This window comes from Cherax quadricarinatus, chromosome 10 (assembly GCF_038502225.1).
Source record: "Cherax quadricarinatus isolate ZL_2023a chromosome 10, ASM3850222v1, whole genome shotgun sequence".
Classification (NCBI taxonomy): domain Eukaryota; kingdom Metazoa; phylum Arthropoda; class Malacostraca; order Decapoda; family Parastacidae; genus Cherax; species Cherax quadricarinatus.
The window spans coordinates 16,596,753-16,622,195 of NC_091301.1; the positions used below are offsets into that span (position 1 = coordinate 16,596,753).

The 25,443-nt window shown below is 43.0% G+C and overlaps 1 protein-coding gene across 1 annotated transcript in view; it reads left to right on the forward strand.

Annotated features, from left to right (window-relative positions):
• Positions 1-9,172: 9,172 nt before the first annotated feature.
• LOC128687779 (ras and EF-hand domain-containing protein homolog) overlaps positions 9,173-25,443 on the forward strand; it is a 44,409-nt gene continuing 28,138 nt past the window's right edge. Inside the window, exons 1-5 of the mRNA XM_070083678.1 lie at positions 9,173-9,737; positions 10,818-11,016; positions 11,221-11,373; positions 21,850-22,002; positions 22,597-22,783. Of these exons, the coding sequence (XP_069939779.1) occupies positions 9,659-9,737; positions 10,818-11,016; positions 11,221-11,373; positions 21,850-22,002; positions 22,597-22,783 (771 nt within the window). The 5' untranslated portion in view covers positions 9,173-9,658. The remainder of the gene's footprint in view (positions 9,738-10,817; positions 11,017-11,220; positions 11,374-21,849; positions 22,003-22,596; positions 22,784-25,443) is intronic.

The following is a 25,443-nucleotide window of genomic DNA, read 5'->3' on the forward strand; positions in this document are numbered from 1 at the left end:
AGGCACCATGATGGTAATGCTGGTGCAGTAGTAAGGATGAATGGGAGGGTGTTGGCACCTGGAGAAGAAGTTGATATCCTTGGGGTGAAATTTGACTCCAAACTAACCATGAAGAACCATGTTGTAAATCTTGCAAACAAGACAGCCAGGAAGCTTACAGCACTTCACCGTATCTCGCATCTGCTTGACAGTAGGGGTTGCAAGATTCTGTATGAGGCACAAGTACGCTCACACCTTGAATATGCTCCACTTTCTTGGTTTGCCTGCCCCCCCCCCTCTCATCTGCGACTGCTTGACAGAGCAGAGAACAGAGCAAGACGTCTCATCTCTCGCCTGGACCCATCCTGGATAGATCTGGCATTTCAGCAGAGCCTTCAACACAGGAGGGATGTGGGTGGCCTTACTGTTATGTACAAGGCCAATATTGTCAAAGTGCCACACTTGGATCCACTTCGAGGACATTGTGAAACAAGCTTTTATGCCACAAGACGGGCAGAAAGCAGCAACTTCACTCTGGCTGTACCCTTCTCCAGAACATCACTCCATCTGAGATCATATACACCAAGGATGACTCGAGTATGGAACACATTTGCACAGCATAATGATGTCAACGAGATAAAGTCAGTTGATCAAATGAAAATGCTGGCCCACAGATGGCTCCAACTTCATCCTGTTCCATTCTTGTATGTCTCATAACAATAAAAATGCTTTCAAATGAGCTGATGTAGGTAACAGCTCTTAGCTTGCCAATAAAGTTAGGAATCCTTAACCTGTAAATAGCTTGTCAATAAAGCTAGGGATCCTTAACCTTGTCAAACCCTGTGTAAAAGAGAGAGAGAGAGAGAGAGAGAGAGAGAGAGAGAGAGAGAGAGAGAGAGAGAGAGAGAGAGAGAGAGAGAGAGAGAGAGAGAGAGAGAGAGAGTGAGAGAGAGAGGGAGTGAGAGAGAGAGAGAGAGTTGGGTTGCAGCGTCTTGTCTCCAGGTGTTGATGACATCTTACAGTTGGTTAACCTCTCAAGAAAATGAAGGTGTTCAGGCGCCCTGAAGAGTGTGTGTGAGGTGCGTTAAGAAATACTTCAGTGTAATTTATCAGTAAGAAGAAGTGACAGTCATGTGATTGTATAAAATATGTTAAGGTGAGAGGTGTTAGTGGCAATGGTGTTAGAGTGGAAGGTCCTAGGATAACACGTGTTAGTGTGAATGGTGTCAGGGTGAAAGGTGTCAGGGCGAAAGGTGTTTGTGTGAAAGGTGTTAGGACTAAATGTGTTAAAGCTGTTACTGTATTTACCCAGTTGTATTCACATATTTGTATCTCTGGGGTTTGAATTCTTGCTGACGCTTCTCGCCTTTAAACTTGAGTCATCTGGTGTAGTTTACCCTCCGCCCTCCTGCAGCCTCTGTCATTCCTTGTTGTGAATCTTTGTAATGAGATGGTCTCCAGTCCATTTCTTCCCGGTGCATTCCGCTGGGGCCACTAACTCCGAAGACATTACTGTTAATCCTAATGTTCCTCTGTTTTTGTGTTTTTACAATTTTCAGCTTTTACAGTTTTGTTTCCTCATTTTCTCTGAGTATCTTGTAAGTCGCGATCATGTCTCCTCTCACTCTTTGGCCTTCATATTCTATCCCTCGTGGTTCAGGGATAAGTTTTGTAGCAAGTCTTTAAGATTATCAAACTTTCGCTTTATACGTCATGTGACGAGAATTATTTTGGTGACTCCGACCTTCAGTTGGGGCTCTGACTTATGTCTCTCTTGTAAACTGACTGTCTCCTTGTTCACATTCCTGAAGGATGCTTCTCTCTGACTTGACCCTGTACCCTCATGTACGCCTCTGTGCTCATGTGCTCCATGAATTATTTACGCCCTAGTACTCGCGTGCTCCCATGCACGCCATTATACTCTAATATTTTTGTGATCCCATGTACTCTTATACTTCACTACACACTCAATGTACTCATTGTAAGTCCATGTGTTTTCATGTCTTCCCATGAATTATCATTAATTCTCATCACTCTCATCTACATTCATCAACTTCATGTACTTCCATGGAACTTTATATGCTCTCATGCACTCCCATATGTGCTCGGGAACTCCCATGTACTCTGATGCACTCGCTTGCCCTCCCCGACACCCAGGAAACCTCACCTGCTCTGGCCTTCACCTAGATGTTTACGAAGTAGAGCACCAACCACCTGATCAACCAGAGTGACTCACCTGTGTTGTATCATAGGCAACTGATGGCGGTGGAAGCGTCAGTGGTAGTGGTGGTTAGTGCTGGTAGCAGTGGCGATAATGGTGGTGATTGGTGATGGTGATGGTAGAGGTGGTGATTGTGGTGATGATACCTGGAAAGGGTTTCGCGGGGGGGGTGGTGAACGCCCCCGCGGCCCAGTCTGTGACCAGACCTCGCGGTGAATCAGGGCCTGATCAACCAGGCTGTTACTGTTGGCCGCAGTTATAATAAGTGTGCTAGTGGGTAATGATAGTCGTAAAACTATAACACCACCCTTTACATTTACGACAGGATTGATCTGGCTACGCTGCTCCACAGCTGAGTACAGGTGGCGGCTGTGGCAACAGTGACTCTCGTGTTCGCTGGTAATTTTTTCCTGGCTACACTGCAATTCTGGCGACAATCGCGATTCTTAATTATACGCTGTTACACACCGTAATCTGTGATATATTATGTCATATTCAATTATTTTGTCTAGTGTTACAATGTACTGTATCGGTGCATTATATGTGACATAATACACTATGCTGTGATGTATTAGTCTGTGGAATATTAAAATATTATAGCATTTAATAATTATAGGTATCATTTTCAGTCAATATAATCGTCAGTGCGCATTAAAACAGATGATCTACGGAAAGTAATTATTGATAATTCCAAAAGAAATTACCTTATAATTAATATAATTAATATTAGTAACATATCATAGAGATCTGTAATTACAGTTATAGATACTGATGTGTGTGTGTGTGTGTGTGTGTGTGTGTGTGTGTGTGTGTGTATGTGTGTGTGTGTTAGTGTGTGTGTGTGTGTGTGTGTGTGTGTGTGTGTGTGTGTGTGTGTGTGTGTGTATGTACTCACCAAGTTGTTCTCACCTAGTTGAGGTTGCAGGGGTCGAGTCCAAGCTCCTGGCCCCTCCTCTTCACTGGTCGCTACTAGGTCACTCTCCCTGAACCATGAGCTTTATCGTACCTCTGCTTAAAGCTATGTATGGATCCTGCCTCCACTACATCGCTTCCCAAACTATTCCACTTCCTGACTACTCTGTGGCTGAAGAAATACTTCCTAACATCCCTTTGATTCATCTGTGTCTTCAGCTTCCAACTGCATCCCCGTGTTGCTGTGTCCAGTCTCTGGAACATCCTGTCTTTGTCCACCTTGTCAATTCCTCTCAGTATTTTGTAAGTCGTTATCATGTCCCCCCTATCTCTCCTGTCCTCCAGTGTCGTCAGGTTGATTTCCCTTAACCTCTCGTCATAGGACATACCTCTTAACTCTGGGACTGGTATTGTTGCAAACCTTTGCACTTTCTCTAGTTTCTTTACGTGCTTGGCTAGGTGTGGGTTCCAAACTGGTGCCGCATAATCCAATATGGGACTAACGTACACGGTGTACAGGGTCCTGAACGATTCCTTATTAAGATGTCGGAATGCTGTTCTGAGGTTTGCCAGGCGCTCATATGCTGCAGCAGTTATTTGGTTGATGTGCGCTTCAGGAGATGTGCCTGGTGTTATTCTCACCCCAAGATCTTTTTCCTTGAGTGATGTTTGTAGTCTCTGGCCCACTAGACTGTACTCCGTCTGCGGTCTTCTTTTCCCTTCCCCAATCCTCATGACTTTGCACTTGGTGGGATTGAACTCCAGGAGCCAGTTGCTGGACCAGGTCTGCAGCCTGTCCAGATCCCTTTGTATTTCTGCCTGGTCTTCGATCGAATGAATTCTTCTCATCAACTTCACGTCATCTGCAAACAGGGACACCTCGGAGTTTATTCCTTCCGTCATGTCGTTCACAAGTACCAGAAACAGCACTGGTCCTAGGACTGACCCCTGTGGGACCCCGCTGGTCACAGGTGCCCACTCTGACACCTCGCCACGTACCATTACTCGCTGCTGTCTCCCTGACAAGTATTCCCTGATCCATTGCAGTGCCTTCCCTGTTATCCCTGCTTGGTCCTCCAGTTTTTGCACTAATCTCTTGTTAAACGCCTTCTTGCAGTCCAAGAAAATGTAATCCACCCACCCCTCTCTCTCTTGTCTTACTGCTGTCACCATGTCATAGAACTCCAGTAGGTTTGTGACACAGGATTTCCCGTCTCTGAAACCATGTTGGCTGCTGTTGATGAGATCATTCTTTTCTAGATGTTCCACCATTCTTCTCCTGACAATCTTTTCCATGATTTTGCATGCTATACATGTCAGTGACACTGGTCTGTAGTTTAGTGCTTCATGTCTGTCTCCTTTTTTAAAGACTGGGACCACATTTGCTGTCTTCCATGCCTCAGGCAATCTCCCTGTTTCGATAGATGTATTGAATATTGTTGTTAGGGGTATACATAGCGCCTCTGCTCCCTCTCTCAGGACCCATGGATAGATGTTATCTGGCCCCATTGCCTTTGAGGTATCTAGCTCACTCAGAAGCCTCTTCACTTCTTCCTCGGATGTGTGTACTGTGCCCAGCACATGGTGGTGTACCCCACCTCTCCGTCTTTCTGGAGCCCCTTCTGTCTCCTCTGTGAACACTTCTTTGAATCTCTTGTTGAGTTCCTCACTTACTTCATGGTCATTTATTGTTGTCTCTCCTCCTTCCTTCCTTAGCCTGATTACCTGGTCCTTGACGGTTGTTTTCTTCCTGATGTGGCTGTATAACAGCTTCGGGTCAGATTTGGCTTTCGCTGCTATGTCGTTTTCATATTGACGTTGGGCCTCCCTTCTTATCTGTGCATATTCGTTCCTGGCTCTACGACTGCTCTCCTTATTCTCCTGGGTCCTTTGCCTTTTATATTTCTTCCATTCCCTAGCACACTTGGTTTTTGCCTCCTTGCATCTTTGGGTGAACCATGGGCTCATCCTGGCTTTTTCATTATTCCTGTTACCCATGGGTACAAACCTCTCCTCAGCCTCCTTGCACATTGTTGCTACATATTCCATTATCTCATTAACTGGCTTCCCTTCCAGTTCTCTGTCAAACTGAACCTCATTCAGGAAGTTCCTCATTCCTGCGTAGTCCCCTTTCCTGTAGTTTGGTTTCATTTGTCCTGGCCTTCCTGCTTCCCCCTCCACTTGTAGCTCTACTGTGTATTCGAAGCTCAAAACCATATGATCGCTGGCCTCAAGGGGTCTTTCATATGTGATGTCCTCAATATCTGCACTACTCAAGGTGAATACTAAGTCCAGTCTTGCTGGTTCATCCTCTCCTCTCTCTCTTGTAGTGTCCCTTACGTGTTGGTACATGAAGTGTTGGTACATGAAGTTTGCCATCCATGTTTCTTGTCCCCCATATGGCTCCAAGTTCTCCCATTCTATCTCCTTGTGGTTTAAGTCGCCCATGATCAGGAGCTTTGCCCTGCATTCATGAGCTCTTCTGGCCACTGCAGCCAGTGTGTCAACCACCGCTCTATTGCTCTCGTCATACTCTTGCCTTGGCCTCCTGCTGTTCTGTGGTGGGTTACACATCACTGCAATTATCACCTTGGGACTTCCAGAGTGAAGCGTTCCCACTATGCATTCACTTTCTTCTCCGCTGTCTCCTCTCTCCAGCTCATCAAAATTCCATCGGTGTTTGATCAGCAATGCCACTCCTCCACCCCCTCTGTTCCTTCTGTCTTTCCTCAGGATCTGGTATCCCGTTGGAAAGATGGCATCTGTTATCATACCTGTAAGCTTGGTTTCTGTGATCGCTATGATGTCTGGTGATGCCTCTTTGACTCTTTCGTGACACTCCTCCCACTTGTTTGTTATTCCATCAGCGTTTGTGTACCATACCTTCAGTTTCCTTTCCAACACTGTGGTTTGGGGGCCTGTGGGGGTGGGAGACCTGGTAGCATACTGTGGGATTCTATGGTTGGGGGTTGGGTGGAAGCTGTGGGTATGGATTGTATTGTGTGTTGGGATGGTGTGATAGGTTGTGGGGTTCTGAGGATAGTTGTGTGTGTTCTTTCCCTTGCTGCTCTGTTCTGCTCTGACTGACCTCTGCTGGTTCCATCCTTGTCTCCTTTCCTAGCTCCTTTCGCTTTTTTGTCCTCTCCCTCAGCTGCTGTCTCTCTGTGTTCTGTCTCTGTCTAGGAACACCTTCTTGTACTCTTCCAAGCTTTTCAACCGTGGCTTCTATTGGAGGATCCTGTTCCGCACTGTTTCTGTTCTGAGAATCAGCTTGATCGGTCGGTTTCTCCCCTTCAAGTACCCCCCTATTCTCTGAAAATTTACAATCTCGTCCATGTCTTCTCCCCCTATTTCTGTGATGATTTTCTCAATCTCCTTTCTTTCTTCCTGCCGTCTTTCAGTGTGTGTCCTTTCCTCTCTCTCCCGAAGCCCATGGATAAACACTGATTTTCCCCTTTCCTCCTCCCATTGCCTCTCCCTCTGTGACTCTGGTTCCTGTCTCTATGTGGTCATTTTCTCCCTTGATTTTTCCAGTGGCTCTTGGTAGCATGGTTGTGCCTCAGCATTCGACCTATGTCTCTCTCCATCTGCACTCATCTGCTCTTCCCTTCCACTCCCTGGCCCTTCTTTGCAGGCTGATATGACCTTAGCATAATTCATATCTCCTTCCTTCCTGTTCAGCCTCTCAGCTTCGTATGTTGTGTCTTCTCTGGTCACTACCCCTGAGACTTGCTTCAGCCTGTTTACCTCAAATTCTAGGACCTTTACCATGGCTACTGCAGTTTCGACTTGTGCCTCAAAATTCTTCGTCTCCTTCTCCAACCTCTTTTCCCATTTCACAGAGAGCTCTTTCTCCATTTTTTCAGAAAGCTCTTCTAATTTTCTCTCCCATTCTTGCTCTATCCTTTTCCACTGCTCCTCCATCCATTCCTCCCTACCAGTCCCATTGTCATCTGATCCCTGATTCCTGCGAGTCCCAACCGTTTTTTTTTTTTTTGAGTGAAAGAGAGAGAGAAAGAGAAAAAGAAAAAAGGGGACAGAGTGAGAGAGAGGGAGAGAGAGAAGGGGAGGTAGAAGGAGAGAGGAGAAAAGAAGGGAAAATGGGGAGAAAGTAAGAGAGAGGGAAAAAGTAAGAGAGAGGGGGGATTGACAAGGGAAGAGAGAGAGACAGAGAGAGAGAGAGAGAGAGAGAGAGAGAGAAGAGGAAGAGAGAGAGAGGAAGAGAGAGAGAGAGTAAGAGAGGAAGAGAGGAAGAGAGAGAGGGAGAGGGAGAGAGAGAGGAAGAGAGAGAGAGGAAGAGAGAGAGAAAGAGTGAGAGGAAGAGAGAGAGGAAGAGAGAGAGGAAGAGAGGAAGAGAGAGAGGATGAGAGAAAGGGAGAGAGATAGGGGGGGGAAGGAAGGGTTAGAGGGTCACTTCACAGGAAGGTGTGAAATCCTGTATTTGTGTGTGTCTGTATGTGTGTGTGTGTGTGCATGTGTGTGTGCATGTGTGTGTGTGTGTGTGTGTCTGTGTGTGTGTGTGTGTGTGTGTGTGTGTGTGTGTGTGTGTGTGTGTGTGTGTGTGTGTGCATGCTGCAGCTATTCAAGTGCCTAACAGCAGAGGCTGTTCTCACCTAGTGTGTGTGCATATGTTTATGTAAGCAGTCCTTATTTCCCACGTATGTACTACATTTGTATTGCATATGTACCCGATCTCTTGGTTCCCACTGTACTGTCTTGTGTTTAAAATTACGTTCAAAAATAAATACACTAGGCGTCGCCTGTATGCCGCTACCTCTAAATTCTATTAAATGCCATTAAATGATGCTTATTCTAATTCTGATAGCTCGAGGAGAGTGACCCCCAATTCCAGCTAGAGACAGGTACTACTGACCCCATGCAACTCAAACTAGGTGAATATTACTTGCGGCTGGCAGTGGAGTAACGTTGCGGGTCTGTCCTGTGTCTCAGTAGTTGAAGATGCTTGATGCTTCTCGGTAATTTTTCCACTAACTTCCTGTATGCACTATAGTCTCTAGCTCACCTAATTTTTTCACTCACTCACTGTATTTACTGACACATCTATACATATCTCTTATCTCCCTGGTCTTGAGTCGCACTTATTCTTCAAAATACCCCACTGCATTATTATAGCAACACCCCGGCCCCCACTAGACACTTAATCACTATTTCCTTTGTTTTCTTTTCTGTGATCACTTATATTTCCTTTTTTCGGGGCTTAAGTGATTATATGCACTCTTATGCGTGCACACGCCTATATCCCACACTCTATTCCTTATGGCACAGTCAGAAATTACCACCAAAACACGAGCTCAAACCGCGTGACTCCTCCACGAGTGTGTGTGTGTGTGTGTGTGTGTGTGTGTGTGTGTGTGTGTGTGTGTGTGTGTGTGTGTGTGTGTGTGTGTGTGTATGTGTGTGTGTGTGACAATTGACGCCTCTCAACTCAACCATCACCTGCGTGTTAACCAAATTGGATTTCAAGAAGGTCACCTGGTTGTCGGCGTCAGGACCTCCAGTGCATGATATAACCTGACATCTTCATGTACCGGGGGACGCTATCCACTGCTTCCCAAGAATTCCCTATTATCGTGCAGTGAGTGTTGAGATTCCTATAAGTTCGATCTCCGGTATGAGTATTAAAGCTGGACATGTTTCCTTATACCTGCTGCCCCTGTACACCTAGCAGGAAGTAGGTACCTATGTGCCAGTAGGCTGTGGTGGTTGGCATTCCAGGGAAGGGGAGTGACTTGTTAATACTGATGTTTTTAGTAATACTGACTTAGCAAATTTTAACGTTGTTAGTAATATTGATGAATTAACAACTAACCCACAAATTGGAAATTGAAATAAATATATTTCACCACTCTCTCTCTCTCTCTCTCTCTCTCTCTCTCTCTCTCTCTCTCCCTGTGCTTACCAATATCAACTTACCTATATTTGGATGCAGGGGCCGAGTTTCAGCTCCTGGCCCTGGTCCTCTACCTGTGGGGATATCTACCTATTGGATATTTTATGTGCTAACCCTCTTTTAACCGCTATTATTTATTGCAGATAATTAATATGATTAACATTTCGAGAAAAACTCACGTGTTACTCTGTACGACGCTAAATTATCTTGACTTGAACCTCCTTCGTTATGAGGGTAAATAAAATTAAAAACTCTCGAAAAAAAATTTAGGTTTAAATCATACTAGAAAAAAATTAAAATTTGTATTAAAAAATCTATGAAAATTAGTGTGTATAACAGACAGTGGTGAAAATAATATACATAGAGAGCAACATTGATAAGCAGTTGATCTGACTCAGTGATTTCATTTGTGTATATAAACTCTCCACGTTTAAACCTGCTGACGTTTTACTGAAGATAAGAATTACAGTTTAACGTGTGATCGGCCAATATTGTGTGAGGTTCGTGCCCCGGTGTTAATTTTAACCAGTTGCTTACACACACCTTGTGTCTACATGGTGAGAGCACACACCACATAAACTTCCTTCTGGGTGAGAGAGAACACTCAGGTGTGACGGAACACCGAGGTGATCACCATGAATGGTGTTCCAAGCGCTGGCCAGAACGGCGCTGGCAGCCAACTCCAGCAGCTCTTCAGGACATGCGACAAGGAAGGTGAGTCAGCCAGGCTTGTGGCTTTGGTATGTATGATCAGCTGAGATAGTGGACTTTGCCAGTAGGACCAGCTGATGTAGTGGACTCAGACGGTAGGACCAGCTGAGGTAGTGGACTCAGTCGGTAGGACCAGCTGAGGTAGTGGACTCAGACGTTAGGACCAGCTGAGGTAGTGGATTCAGACGGTCAAACCAGCGGGTCTACTGGAATCAGATATTCGTGCCAGTTTCATGCAGACAGAACACATTTTAAAGCTACATTTTTCCTCCTTCACTTGTCCCAGTCCCTTGTATTCAGATTTCCCAATGTCTCCTTTATCCGCGAAGTAAAAACATATTTTACACTGTACAGTTTAACCTTTGTTGATGATCTGGTGTGCCTGTTTCACCTCCATTAATGATCCGTTGGGCCTTTTACCCCTCTCTTAATTTCATAAAAGTAACGACAGATCCCATCACGCCTTAAAACAAATTTCTCAGTTTTCGAAAACAAACTAATGAATGAATAAAAGAGGCGTAAACATAACCATTTCTTTAAAAAAATGTATTCTCTACATTCTTTTTCTTTTTTTTTTAACTTTTCTGCCATTTTCCATTTTTCATATTCGTTTATTTCTTCCACAAGTTACGGATTTTCTCATATGAACTATGGCCACTAAGTCCACTCGTTCCTGCCAAGGTCAGCATAAGGTTAATCCTGAGGGGTTTTAGTCTTCTTTAAAATTTCGACAATGATATCTTGTAACAGTTTTGTAAGGTTCAAGGTTGAATCATATGAGCATCATGTTCCCATGCTTACACTGATCCTCCCTTAGTGGCGCAGTACTTCCTCATACATGAAGTCTTTGGTAGTCGGTCAGAGTTCATTTTTAAGACCCTACTTAAAACCCATCACACATCTCGGAGACGAACCTCCATCCCATCTACATCAACACCCACCTCCCTCCCATCCACACCTCTATCAATAATTTCACAATAATTAACAAGACTCCTTTGCCTTCCAAGATTCTTCCCCTTCTACTTTAATCAAAGATCAAAAATATAAGAGAAGTAACTATGCGATTCCTTGCATGGAGCACAGGCAAGGGCTACATCGTGGAGCAGGAGCTGAGGGAGCTGTGTCTGGGGCTAGGCATCACAGCTGAGGATTCGGACGTGATCTTCAGTGACCTGGACGAGGACCAGGACGGGAAGATCAGTTACTGGGAGTTCTCCAAGGGCTTCAGCGAGTTCCTCAACCCCGACACAGAGGCCAGAGCCAACAGGCGGTTCTCCATAGGGTGAGTTAACCTCCCCCCCCCCATCAACCACAACCCCCATCATTAATTTCAGAAAAAAGTTCTGCTACACACACACACACACACTATTGTCACGGGGTAGGATCAGGAGCGGAGATTCGACCCCCTGCAACTACAAATAAGTGACTTCACAAACACACGCTTCTATATACTTAAATTTACACAAATTTCCTTTTGTCATAACAGCACAGGATCGGCGGCGGAGGAGGAAGATGAGGAGGAAGTGGAGAGAAGAGTAGATGAGGAGGAACTGAGGAGGAGAGAGAGTGTGTATCAAGCATGGAGCTGTCTCACCTCCAGTCTTGCTCAGCTCACAAACACCTCAGTAGCTGCTGAGAGGTGAGAGAGGAGTAATATAGATAGATAGATAGAGAAAGAGAGATAGAGAGATAGATAGGGAGAGAGAGAGAGAGAGAGAGAGAGAGAGAGAGAGAGAGAGAGAGAGAGAGAGAGAGACAGAGAACATCACTCCATCTGAGATCATACATACCCAGGATGACTCGAGTATGGAACACATTCGTACAGCATAATGATGTCAACGAGATAAAGTCAGTTGATCAAATGAAAATGCTGGCCCACAGATGGCTCCAACTTCATCCTGTTCCCTACTTGTATGTTTCATAACAATAAAAATGCTTTCAAATGAGCTGATGTAGGTAACAGCTCTTAGCTTGTCAATAAAGTTAGGGATCCTTAACCTGTAAATAGCTTGTCAATAAAGCTAGGGATCCTTAACCTTGTCAAACCCTGTGAAAAAAAAAAGAGACAGAGAAAGACAGAGAAAATACTAGAAAACGGAAGAACTCAAGAACACTGAAAACACACGAACACGATAACACAGAAGAACACGAATGAACACAATAACAGAACCCAAGAATAAGAAAACACACAAGACAAATAGAAACACAAACATACATAACACTAAACATCAAGGAAACACAGGAAGAGATAATTGTTTTGCGGAGGGAAAGACACAACAACACAAACATGGTGGTGATAAGAGAGTAGGTATGTAGGTTAAGCCAAACATGATGTAACATCTGTGTACACACCTGTACACACCTGTACATGCCTGCATACATCTATACTCCCCGACCACTCCCCCCCACACACAGGGATCGTCAGAGAAGTCCAAGAAACACAGGAACCACCGAGTTGAAACAAGGAGACAGAGAGAATGGTGAACTGAAGTGCAGAGGGAAATATAAGAAGAGGATAGGATGTGTGTGTGTGTGTGTGTGTGTGTGTGTGTGTGTGTGTGTGTGTGTGTGTGTGTGTGTGTGTGTGTGTGTGTGTGTGTGTGTGTGTGTGTGCGTGTGTTTTAAATAATTTCAATGCTTTTATGATTAAATATTTATTCCAACGCCATCTACCGTAACAGAGAAAAATCATTGTTTGTATATTGTTGTAAGAGTTTGTCATTCTCACCTGTGTAGCTTCGACCTCCAGGTATGTTAATTAATGCTCTACATGGGGGCTCAGGTTATGATGGCGAGGAGGGAGGGAGGGAGGGAGGGAGGGAGGGAGGGAAGTAAGTGTGGATAGAAGAAATAAAGATTGTAAGGAAACAGAAGATAATGAGCGAGTGGATACTGGTTGAGTGAGAGATGAAAGAAGAAGGAAGACAAGAAAGATTAATTTATAGGCACAAAGATAGAACAAACTTTCAATAATGTTACTGTCGTGCCGAATAGGTAAAATTGGTCAATTAGAAAGAACTCGTTCAAAATTAAGTCCTTTCTAAATTTTTCTCTTGTACGTTTAAAAATACTTTTTTTTCAATTATGTTAATGTAAAAATTAATAATTTTGTACCAAAAGAACCTTAGAAAACTTCCCTAACTTTATTATAACAAGCGCAATTTAATTTACCCTTATCTAACTAAATATATTTTATATTAGTCTACAAAAAGAATGAATTTTGCGAAATCATTGCATACACAAATTTTCACTTGCCTTATTCGACAAGAAGAACGTTGCTACTTAAGCGAAAATCGCAAGTTTTACCTATCCAGCATGACATTTACATACATACTACATACATACATGTTCTTCAGTAAATTTTTCAATTATGTCCACATAAGAGGTTACGCCACATTGTACACAGGTGTTCCACACGGAGAGGAGCTTGTAACTGGTCTTACATCCTTGTAAGAATTTCATTATGCGGAGGTCGTGAATCTGCATGACATGACGTTTGTCGAAAATACTCTGAATAATTATTTTGGTTCTGAAAGGTAAAAAAAAATTCCCATTGTTATGTACATTTTGGAAATTATAATAATAATTATTATTATTATTATTATGATTATTATTATTATTATTATTATTATTATCGAGAAGTGGAACTTTCTAATGCCAAATCTAAATTTTTTAATCAATAATTAACTCATTTCTCTCTCTCTTTCTTTCTCTCTCTCTCTCTCTCTCTCTCTCTCTCTCTCTCTCTCTCTCTCTCTCTCTCTCTCTCTCTCTCTCTCTCTATCTATTGATCATGGTTTCAGGCAGGTAACCCCGATTAACTCTGAGACTGAAGCATTAAATGAAAGTTAACACTGTAACCAGAGCAGCAGTGTGTGTGTGGTTAGGACACCCTGAACACAGGTATAAGGAAGGTTGGAGGAGTGAGGTTGGTATTCGGGGAATGGTAGTACAAGACAGGTTGGAGGAGTGAGGTTGGTACTCGGGGAATGGTAGTACAAGACAGGTTGGGGGAGTGAGGTTGGTACTCGGGGAATGGTAGTACAAGACAGGTTGGAGGAGTGAGGTTGGTACTCGGGGAATGGTAGTACAAGACAGGTTGGAGGAGTGAGGTTGGTACTCGGTACTCGGGGAATGGTAGTACAAGACAGGTTGGAGGAGTGAGGTTGGTACACGGTACTCGGGGAATGGTAGTACAAGACAGGTTGGGGGAGTGAGGTTGGTACTCGGGGAATGATAGTACAAGACAGGTTGAGGGAGTGAGGTTGGTACTCAGGGAATGGTAGTACAAGACAGGTTGAGGGAGTAAGGTTGGTATTCAGGGAATGGTAGTACAAAACAGGTTGGGGGCTGGTATTCAAGGAAGAGTGAACAAGGTGGTAGTATAAGGCAGATTGAATGAGTGAACCTGGTACCTGAGTAACAGTGGGGAAGCGGACGGGGAGTAATCTGAATAATAAAAACGCAAATTGCAGGGTAGCAGTTATACAATGGATTACGTAGGAGGGTGTGAAGCTCTGTGTGTGTGTGTGTGTGTGTGTGTGTGTGTGTGTGTGTGTGTGTGTGTGTGTGTGTGCGTGCGTGTGTGCGTGTATGTGTGTGTGTGTGTATCAGTGTGTATGTGTCCGTGTGTATGTGTCAGTGTGTATGTGTCAGTGAGCTCATTTATGTTTTTGTACATGAGTGTACATTAATGTCATGTACATGTGTGTATTTTTGTGATTATTCAACTTTTAACACACCGGCCATATCCCACCAAGGCAGGGTGGCCCAAAAAGAAAAACGAAAGTTTCTCTTTTAAATTTAGTAATTTATACGGGAGAAGGGGTTACTAGCCCCTTGCTCCCGGCATTTTAGTCGCCTCTTACAACACTCATGGCTTACGGAGGAAGAATTCTGTTCCACTTCCTCATGGAGATAAGAGGAAATAAACAAGAACAAGAACTAGAAAGAAAATAGAAGAATACCCAGAGGGGTGTGTATATATATGTTTGTACATGTATGTGTAGTGCGACCTAAGTGTAAGTAGAAGTAGCATAACATACCTGAAATCTTGCATGTTTATGAGACAGACAAAAGACACCAGCAATCCTACCATCATGTAAAACAATTACAGGTTTTCGTTGTACACTCACTTGGCAGGACGGTAGTACCTCCCTGGGTGGTTGCTGTTTACCAACCTACTACCTAGGATTATATATATATATATATATATATATATATATATATATATATATATATATATATATATATATATATATATATATATATATATTCATTCTTGCCCAATAGGTCAAACGTGGGATTTTGGCTTAAACAGCAGATATAGCCCCACTCCATAAGGGTGGCAGCAAAGCATTAGCTAAGAACTATAGACCAATAGCTCTAACGTCCCACATCATAAAAATCATTGAAAGAGTGCTAAGAAGCAGGATTGCAAACCACCTTGATTCCTCAAAACTGCACAATCCAGGGCAACATGCGATCATGGCGTAATAACACACAAAATACGTGCTAAAGGAATAACTGGCAAAGTGGGGAGATGGATCTTCAACTTCCTAACCAATCGAACACAAAGAGTAGTGGTCAACAGAGTTAAATCGGAGGCTGCCATAGTGAAGAGCTCTGTTCCACAAGGCAGAGTACTCGCCCCCATCCTGTTCTTCATCCTCATATCAGACATAGACAGAGATGTAACCCACAGCACCGTATCATCCTTCGCAGACGATACTAGGATCTGCACGAGACTGTCATCTATTGAGGACCCGGTTAACCTCCAAGAAGATATTAACAAAGTTTTCCAGTGAGCAACGGATAAAAACATCATGTTCAATGAGGACAAATTCCAACTACTCCGTTATGGAAAACTGGAGGGGATAATAACTAGAACAGAGTGTACTACAAACACTGGCCATACAATAAAGCGGAAAAATAATGTAAGGGACCTGGGAGTGGTAATGTCTGAGGATCTCACTTTCAAGGATCACAACAGTGCCACGATCACAAGTGCAAAGAAAATTATAGGATGGATAATGAGAACGTTCAAAGTGAGAGATGCCAAGCCAATGATGATCCTTTTCAAATCACTTGTTCTCTCTAGGCTGGAATACTGCTCTACATTAACATCTCCATTCAAAGCAGGTGAAATTGCAGATCTAGAGAGTATACAGAGAACTTTTACTGACGTATAAGTTCTGTCAAGCACCTTAACTACTGGGAACACTTGGAAGCACTTGACTTGTACTCGTTGGAACGCAGGACAGAGAGATAAATCATAATCTACACTTGGAAAATCCTGGAAGAAATGGTCCCGAATCTGCACACAGAAATCACTCCCCACGAAAGTAAAAGACTGGGCAGGCGATGTAAAATACCCCCAATTAAAAGTAGGGGCGCCATTGGTACACTAAGAGAAAACACCATGAGTGTCCGGGGCCCAAGACTGTTCAACAGCCTCCCACCAAGCATAAGAGGAATTACCAATAAACCCCTGGCTGCCTTCAAGAGAGCTGGACAGATACCTAAAGTCAGTGCCGGATCAGCCGGGCTGTGGTTCGTACGTTGGACTGCGTGCGGCCAGCAGTAACAGCCTAGTTGATCAGGCCCTGATCCACCGGGAGGCCTGGTCGTGGACCGGGCCGCGGGGCGTTGATCCAAGGAATAACCTTCAGGTAGACTCTTAAATAGCAACGCTATCCTTGCCGAATAAGGCAAGCAAAAATTTGTGCATGCAATAATTTCGCAAAAATCATTCTGAATCTAACGAGAAAATATATTTCATTGTGTTTGTTTATTATTAAATTATTGTAAACTTGTCTAAAATATATTTAGTTAGATTAGGCTAAATTAAATTGCGTTTGTTATAATAAGGTTAGGTAAGTTTTCTAAGGTTCTTTTGGTACAAAATTATTAATTTTTACATTAACATAAATGAAAAATATATATCTTAAAACGTATTAGAGAAAATTTTAGAAAGGACTTAATTTTAAATGATTTCTTGATAATTGACCAATTTAACCTATTCATCACGATAAATATATATATATACGTATATATATATATATATATTTTTTTATTTTTTATTATCACACTGGCCGATTCCCACCAAGGCAGGGTGGCCCGAAAAAGAAAAACTTTCACCATCATTCACTCCATCATTGTCTTGCCAGAAGGGTGCTTTACACTACAGTTTTTAAACTGCAACATTAACACCCCTCCTTCAGAGTGCAAGCACTGTACTTCCCATCTCCAGGACTCAAGTCCGGCCTGCCGGTTTCCCTGAATCCCTTCATAAATGTTACTTTGCTCACACTCCAACAGCACGTCAAGTATTAAAAACCATTTGTCTCCATCCACTCCTATCAAACACGCTCACGCATGCCTGCTGGAAGTCCAAGCCCCTCGCACACAAAACCTCCTTTATCCCCTCCCTCCAACCCTTCCTAGGCCGACCCCTACCCCGCCTTCCTTCCACTACAGACTGATACACTCTTGAAGTCATTCTGTTTCGCTCCATTCTCTCTACATGTCCGAACCACCTCAACAACCCTTCCTCAGCCCTCTGGACAACAGTTTTGGTAATCCCGCACCTCCTCCTAACTTCCAAACTACGAATTCTCTGCATTATATTCACACCACACATTGCCCTCAGACATGACATCTCCACTGCCTCCAGCCTTCTCCTCGCTGCAACATTCATCACCCACGCTTCACACCCATATAAGAGCGTTGGTAAAACTATACTCTCATACATTCCCCTCTTTGCCTCCAAGGACAAAGTTCTTTGTCTCCACAGACTCCTAAGTGCACCACTCACTCTTTTTCCCTCATCAATTCTATGATTCACCTCATCTTTCATAGACCCATCCGCTGACACGTCCACTCCCAAATATCTGAATACGTTCACCTCCTCCATACTCTCTCCCTCCAATCTGATATTCAATCTTTCATCACCTAATCTTTTTGTTATCCTCATAACCTTACTCTTTCCTGTATTCACCTTTAATTTTCTTCTTTTGCACACCCTACCAAATTCATCCACCAATCTCTGCAACTTCTCTTCAGAATCTCCCAAGAGCACAGTGTCATCAGCAAAGAGCAGCTGTGACAACTCCCACTTTGTGTGTGATTCTTTATCTTTTAACTCCACGCCTCTTGCAAATTATCAGAAGTCACCTTGAAGAGCATAACTTGATAAATGAATCTCAGCATGGATTCACGAGAGGTCGTTCCTGCCTGACAAACTTACTGACGTTCTTCAATAGAACATTTGAGGCAGTTGACAGTGATAAGGAATATGATATTGTTTGGCAATATAAACATATATATATATATATATATATATATATATATATATATATATATATATATATATATATATAATATATATATATATATATATATATATATATCGCGCCGAATAGGCCGAACGTCCTTATAAATAAATCCTTTTCTTCCAAAATTTACAGATTGATAGAAAAAATTTAATTAAGAATGATGTAATATTTTTCCTTTTCTTGTTATGAGCAAACTAAACTTAGAAACTTCACTTAACCTAATTTAAACTTAGTATTTTTTTTAGCCAAATTCTACTAAATATGTCATAGCTCAGTTTAAATTTATTTAATATTAAAATGACATTTTTATTAAGACATCGGCCTCTTCCTACCAAGTCAGTGTGACCTGACAAAGAATAAACTTTCATCATCATTCACTCCATCACTGTCTTGGCGGAGGCATGTCTGTACTACAATTATAAAGCTATCATATCTCCACCCCGCCCTTCAGAGCGAGGCACTGTACTCTCCACCACCAGGACTCATACCCGACTAACCGGTTTTTCTGAATTCCTTCATAAATGTTACTTTGCTCACACTCCAACAGCACGTCAAGTCATAAAAAACCATTTGCCTCCAAATGCTCTTATCTAGCACGCTCACGCACGCTTGCTGGAAGTTCAAGCCCCTCGCACACAAAACCTCCTTTACCCTTACCCCGCCTTTCTTCCACTACAAATTTATACTCCCTCCTAGTCATTCTATTTCGCTCCATCCTTTGTAAATGTTCGGACCACATTAAAAACCGCTCCTCAGTCCTCTGGATAATAATTTTAGAAACACATCCTTATAATCTCCAAGCTATGGATTCTCTACATGCTATTCACACCACACATTGCCCTCATACACGACATCTACACTGCCTCCAGCCTTCTCCTTGATGCAACATTCATCACCTATGCTTCATACCCTTATAAAGTGTTGGTACCACTAAACTATGATACATTCCCTTCTTTATTTCCATGGATAACATTCTTCGTCTCCATAGACTCCTCAGTGCTCCACTCATCTTTTCCCTCTCATCAATTCTATGATTCACCTCCTCTTTGATAGATCCATCTGCTGACAAGTCCACTCCCAAATATCTGAATACATTCACTTACTCCATACTTTCTCCCTCCAGTTTGATATCCAATCTTTCATTACCAAATTTTTTTTGTTATCCTTATCTTACTCTTTCCTGTGTTCACTTTTAATATCCTTCTGTTACGTACCCTTCCAAATTCGTACATCAACCACTGCGACTTCTCTTCAGAATGTCCCGAAAGCACATTGTCATCAGCAAAAAGCACCTGTGACAACTTCCACTTAGTGTTAGATTCTTTATCTCTTAATCCCACACCTCTTGCTAACACCCGAGCGTTCACTTCTCTTACAACCCCATCTATAAATATATTGAACAACCATTGTAACACTATGCATCCCTGTCTAAGGCCTACCTTTACATGGGCAATAATCTCCCTCTCTATTACATACTCTAACCTGAGCCTCAATATCTTCGTAAAAACTCTTAATTACTTTCAGTAACCTATCACCTATTCGATACACTTTCAATATCTGCGTATATATATATATATATATATATATATATATATATATATATATATATATATATATATATATATATATATATATATATATATATATATATATAATATATATATATATATGTATATATGTCGTGCCGAATATGTAAAACTGGTCAATTAGCAGTAACTCATTTAAAATTAAGTCCTTTCTAAAATTTTCTCTTATACGTTTAAAGATATATTTTTTTCATTAATGTTGATGTAAAAATTTATAATTTTGCACCAAAAGGAACTTAGAAAACTTACCTAACCTTATTATAACAAGCGCAATTTATTTCAACCTAAGCCAACTAAATATATTTTAGATTTGTTTACAATAATTTAATACTAAACAAACACAGTGAAATATATTTTTTACGTTAGGTTCAGAGTGATTTTGGCGAAATTATTGCATACACAAATTTTCACTTGTCTTATATGGCAAGATGAGCGTTGCTATTTAAGCCAAGATCGCAAGTTCTGCCTATTCGGCACGACATATATATATATATATATATATATGTATATATATATATATATATATATATATATATATATATGTATATATATATATATATATGTATATGTCGTGCCGAATATGTAAAACTGGTCAATTAGCAAGAACTCATTTAAAATTAAATCTTTTCTAAAATTTTCTCTTATACGTTCAAAGATATATTTTTTTCATTAATGTTGATGTAAAAATTTATAATTTTCAACCAAAAGGAACTTAGAAAACTTACCTAACCTTATTATAACAAGAACAATTTATTTAAGCCTAACCCAACGAAATATATTTTAGATTTGTTTACAATAATTTAATACTAAACAAACACAGTGAAATATATTTTTTTCGTCAGGTTCAGAATGATTTTGGCGAAATTATTGCATACACAAATTTTAACTTGTCCTATATGGCAAGATGAGCGTTGCTATTTAAGCCAAGATCGCAAGTTCTGCCTATTCGGCACGACATATATATATATATATATATATATATATATATATATATATATATATATATATATATATATATATATATATCTATATATATACATGCTTACTTGTGTATGACTGGTGAGCGCGAGTGCAAGAAAATAGGCCAATACAAGGATAAATTAAAAAAAATTCATAGAAACCAGTGTATGCCTGAATGTATAGAAGAGTACATCTACATATGTATTTATGTAAGAGAAAATAAGTGTATTTAGGAAGACAAGAATGAATGCGCGCAAGCTGATATACACGCTAGCATGCCTCATTATATGACAAAATCTTTCTTTGATATATTTTCCTCTCATCTGCCGTCTGAACTCTGAACACTTGAAGTAAATCTTACTATATATACGTTCATATGTAATAAAAAATCTAGCAGCAACCCAGAAATAGTGTTACTCATCCAGATTTATAAATCTCTGGTAGAATGACGTCTGAGCGTCACACAGGAGAGTCCTTGACATGAAAGAGAACACACCTGTGGAAGTGTTTAGATTCGCCCCAGATTCACTGTCTATATAGCTGTGGTCATAGGTCGTCCTTTCCTGCTGCATGTTACTGTGTTCCGCCACAGGTCGTCCTTACCTGCTATATGTTACTGTGTTCCACTATAGGTCGGACTTACCTGGTATATGTGACTATTCTACCATAGGTCGTTCTTACCTATATGTGACTTTGTTTTACTACAGGTCGTCCATACCTTTTATATGTCTGTTCTACTATAGCAGGTTCTTAATTGGCATTCGTGACTTTGTTCTACCACAGATCGTCCTTACCTGTTATATGACTTTGTTCTGCCGTATGCTGTCCTTACTTGTTCGCAATATCCTTGTCCTATTTCTCTTCCCCGAAGACAGATGTCTACTCAGTGTTTATAATGAAATGAGACTCGATATGGACAACGTCATGTGCTATAAACACTTTAAACTGACCTAAAATTACATGTATTGTAAAGGCTTGCTTCAGTTCCATGTTTTTAATTGCATAAATGTTGTAAGGGGTCCGTTTTTCAATCACATGTTATTAAGAGTATAAGAATTGAAATGATTTATTTCAGTTCTAAGTGGTTCAAGCAAAGAGTGGGCTCTAAGTGGGCTCTGAGTGGGCGAGTGAAGACAGTAAAAGGTAATCAGGTACGCTAATATTCTTAATACTAGTGTACAGGTTACTTGCAGTCGACAGGTCATGATCCACCGAACTAAATTGTGTCCTCAGCGGTGTTCAGATCCGTGAGCTTCTGCAGGACCTGGAGGCTTCCCCAGCACCCATTGATGTTGCAAGTCGTGTGAGCACGGTGCTCTCAACACTGCTGGCAGAGATCCAGCAGCTGCAGTCCCACCATCACAGTCTCGAGACTCTCTACAAGAAGTAAGTCCTGGAACCACAGCCACACACCGCCTACCTCACTCCATTTCGTAATATAATGGTACAATTACCTACAAGTTGATAAATATGACACATGTGTAACGCTCGGGTATTTTTATTGTCGAAACATTTCGCCTGCTCCGCAGGCTTCTTCAGTTCGATTGCAGACGAATATAACACTGGTGAAACATTAAAAACAATAAGAAAAATGTGCTAAAATATTTTATTTCATATTTCGAAGATTCAGAGTATAGCTCATGTGACTTTTTATCACTCTATTTCAGTTCCAGTTTTATTCGTAGGAGTTATACATCATATGCTATTTCTGTATTTCATTCCGTGTTCCAGTTTTCTCCTGATAAAAAAAATTACTGACAAGTACGAAATTAAGTTTTTAGTGCAGTGGATATCGCGCTGTTCTGCTAATGTTAGAACTGGCTTACAATGATTCTGAACCTCTGTTCAGTGAGTTTCTAGCACAGTTAACATGTATTCTGATTGCATGATGACACGAGGTAGTCTTTAGTATCTTGGTGTTTCCTTATACAAGGAAGTGAACACAGATGGCGTGTTAATCGCGTATTTTTGTACACTCAGGGAGAGAGAGCACCATGCAACTGCCCTTAAGAGTTTAGAAAACGAGATCGAAGACCAGGTGGCGAAGGTGGAGCAGAAGGCGAAGCAGCAGGCGAGGCAGGAGAGCGAGGAGGAGAAGCGACAGCTACAAGATCAGATGGAACAAGAAATGGCCGAACTTCAGACGCATCTTAAGATCTTCCAGAAGGTGAATAAGAGGGAAGGGGTTACATGAGGGAAGAAAGAATGGTAAGGAAGAGAAAGACTTGGAGGGGAAACAGCAGTTAGAGGACAAATTACTGAAACGAATTATTAAAATCCTTTGAACATAGCTGGTGTATATCAGCTATGCAATAATCAGTAACAAGCGATACAAGATGCAAAACAACGACAGGGGTAGATGAACGTTTCGAGCAAAAACGTTCCCCTGAACGGATCTGCATGGTCTTCCTACTCATTTCTACAACATTACAACCTCTTGATATGTTGATTGCAACACGAAAGGCCTAAAACTATCATTCAACTTTCCCTGTGGTTGTTTTGCATATCGGCTATCAGACACAGAGACAACACTTTGAGAAAATGAGCAAATCTGCTACGTATACTGGCTAAAGTGTACAGCAAAAAAATATTCTCCGAAGTTACGGGAAAGACCAAAAAGCCGGATTACAAACGAACAAGATGGATTTAGGAAGAGAGGGGTATGTGTATGTCAAGTGTTTGCACTACAACAAATTAGGCACCAGCAATGAGATCAGAATAAGTATTCACCTTTTTACAGCTATGGATTTAGTAAAATACGTACTGTAAGGTGGATAAGGAAGAGATGTGGCAGGTGTTGCATATATGTGGAAGTGACAGTGAGGCTACAGTTAGGGTATGAAAGAGAGAAAAGAAATGCTTTCCAGTAGGATTTAGTCAAAAACAGACATATGTGACGTCTTTATGGACGGGGCTCTCCATGATGTTGTAAACATGAAATCTGATATAAGGTGGAAATTGTCACGGTTTTTCTTTGTTGATGATACAGCTTGTGGGAGGCTGGTGGGAGGCTGGTGGGAGGCTGGTGGGAGGCTGGTGGGAGGCTGGTGGGAGGCTGGTGGGAGGTTGGTGGGAGGCTGGTGTAGGAGGGTTCAGAAAGATTGAAAGTTAACACAAAGATCAATGTAATATAAAAAGTCTTCAGAATGGTGGAAATTAAGTCAGAAAAAATGGAATGTGGAAGAAATTATATATATATAAGGGGAGTGTGTGGGTGAGTTTCTCAGACCTGCCACCCTCACACCTGCCACCCTCACGCCTGCCACCCTCACGCCTGCCACCCTCACGCCTGCCACCCTCACGCCTGCCACCCTCACACCTGCCACCCTCACACCTGCCACCCTCACACCTGCCACCCTCACACCTGCCACCCTCACACCTGCCACCCTCACACCTGCCACCCTCACACCTGCCACCCTCACACCTGCCACCCTCACACCTGCCACCCTGACACCTGCCACCCTGACACCTGCCACCCTGACACCTGCCACCCTGACACCTGCCACCCTCTCTCACACCTGCCACCCTCACACCTGTTACCCTCCCCCTCACACCTGCCACCCTCACACCTGTTACCCCCCTCACACCTGCCACCCTCACACCTCTTACCCTCCTCCTCACACCTGCCACCCTCACACCTGTTACCCTCCCCCTTCACACCTGCCACCCTCACACCTGCCACCCTCACACCTGTTACCCTCCCCCCTCACACCTGCCACCCTCACACCTGTTACCCTCCCCCTCACACCTGCCACCCTCACACCTGTTACCCCCCTCACACCTGCCACCCTCACACCTCTTACCCTCCTCCTCACACCTGCCCCTTCTCACACCTGCCACCCCCTCACACCTGCCACTCCCTCACACCTGTTACCCTCCCCCTTCACACCTGCCACCCTCACACCTGTTACTCTCCCCCTCACACCTGCCGCCCTCGCACCTGTTACCCTCCCCCCTCACACCTGCCACCCTCACACCTGTTACCCTCCCCCCTCACACCTGCCACCCTCACACTTGTTACCCTCCCCCTTCACACCTGCCACCCTCACACCTGTTACCCTCCCCACTCACACCTGCCACCCTCACATCTGTTACCCTCCCCCTCACACCTGCCATCCTCACACCTGTTACCCTCCCCCTCACACCTGCAACCCTCACACCTCTTACCCTCCCCCTCACACCTGCCACCCTCACACCTGCCACCCTCACACCTGTTACCCTCCTCCCACACACCTGCCACCCTCAAACCTGTTACCCTCCCCCTCACACCTGCCACCCTCTCACCTGTTACCCTCCCCCTCACACCTGCCACCCTCACACCTGTTACCCTCCTCCCTCACACCTGACACCCTCATACCTGTTACCCTCCCCCTCACACCTGCCACCCTCACACCTTACCCTCCCCCCTCACACCTGCCACCCTCACACCTGTTACCCTCCCCCTCTCACCTGCCACCCTCACACCTGTTACCCTCCTCCCACACACCTGCCACCCTCAAACCTGTTACCCTCCCCCCTCACACCTGACACCCTCACACCTGTTACCCTCCCCCTCACACCTGCCACCCTGACACCTGTTACCCTCCCCCTCACACCTGCCACCCTGACACCTGTTACCCTCCCCCTCACACCTGCCACCGTCACACCTGCCACCGTCACACCTGTTACCCTCCCCCCTCACACCTGTTACCCTCCCTCCTCACACCTGGCACCCTCACACCTATTACCCTCCCTCCTCACACCTGCCACCCTCACACCTGTTACCCTCCCCCTCACACCTGCCACCCTCACACCTGTTACCCTCCCCCTCACACCTGCGACCCTAAC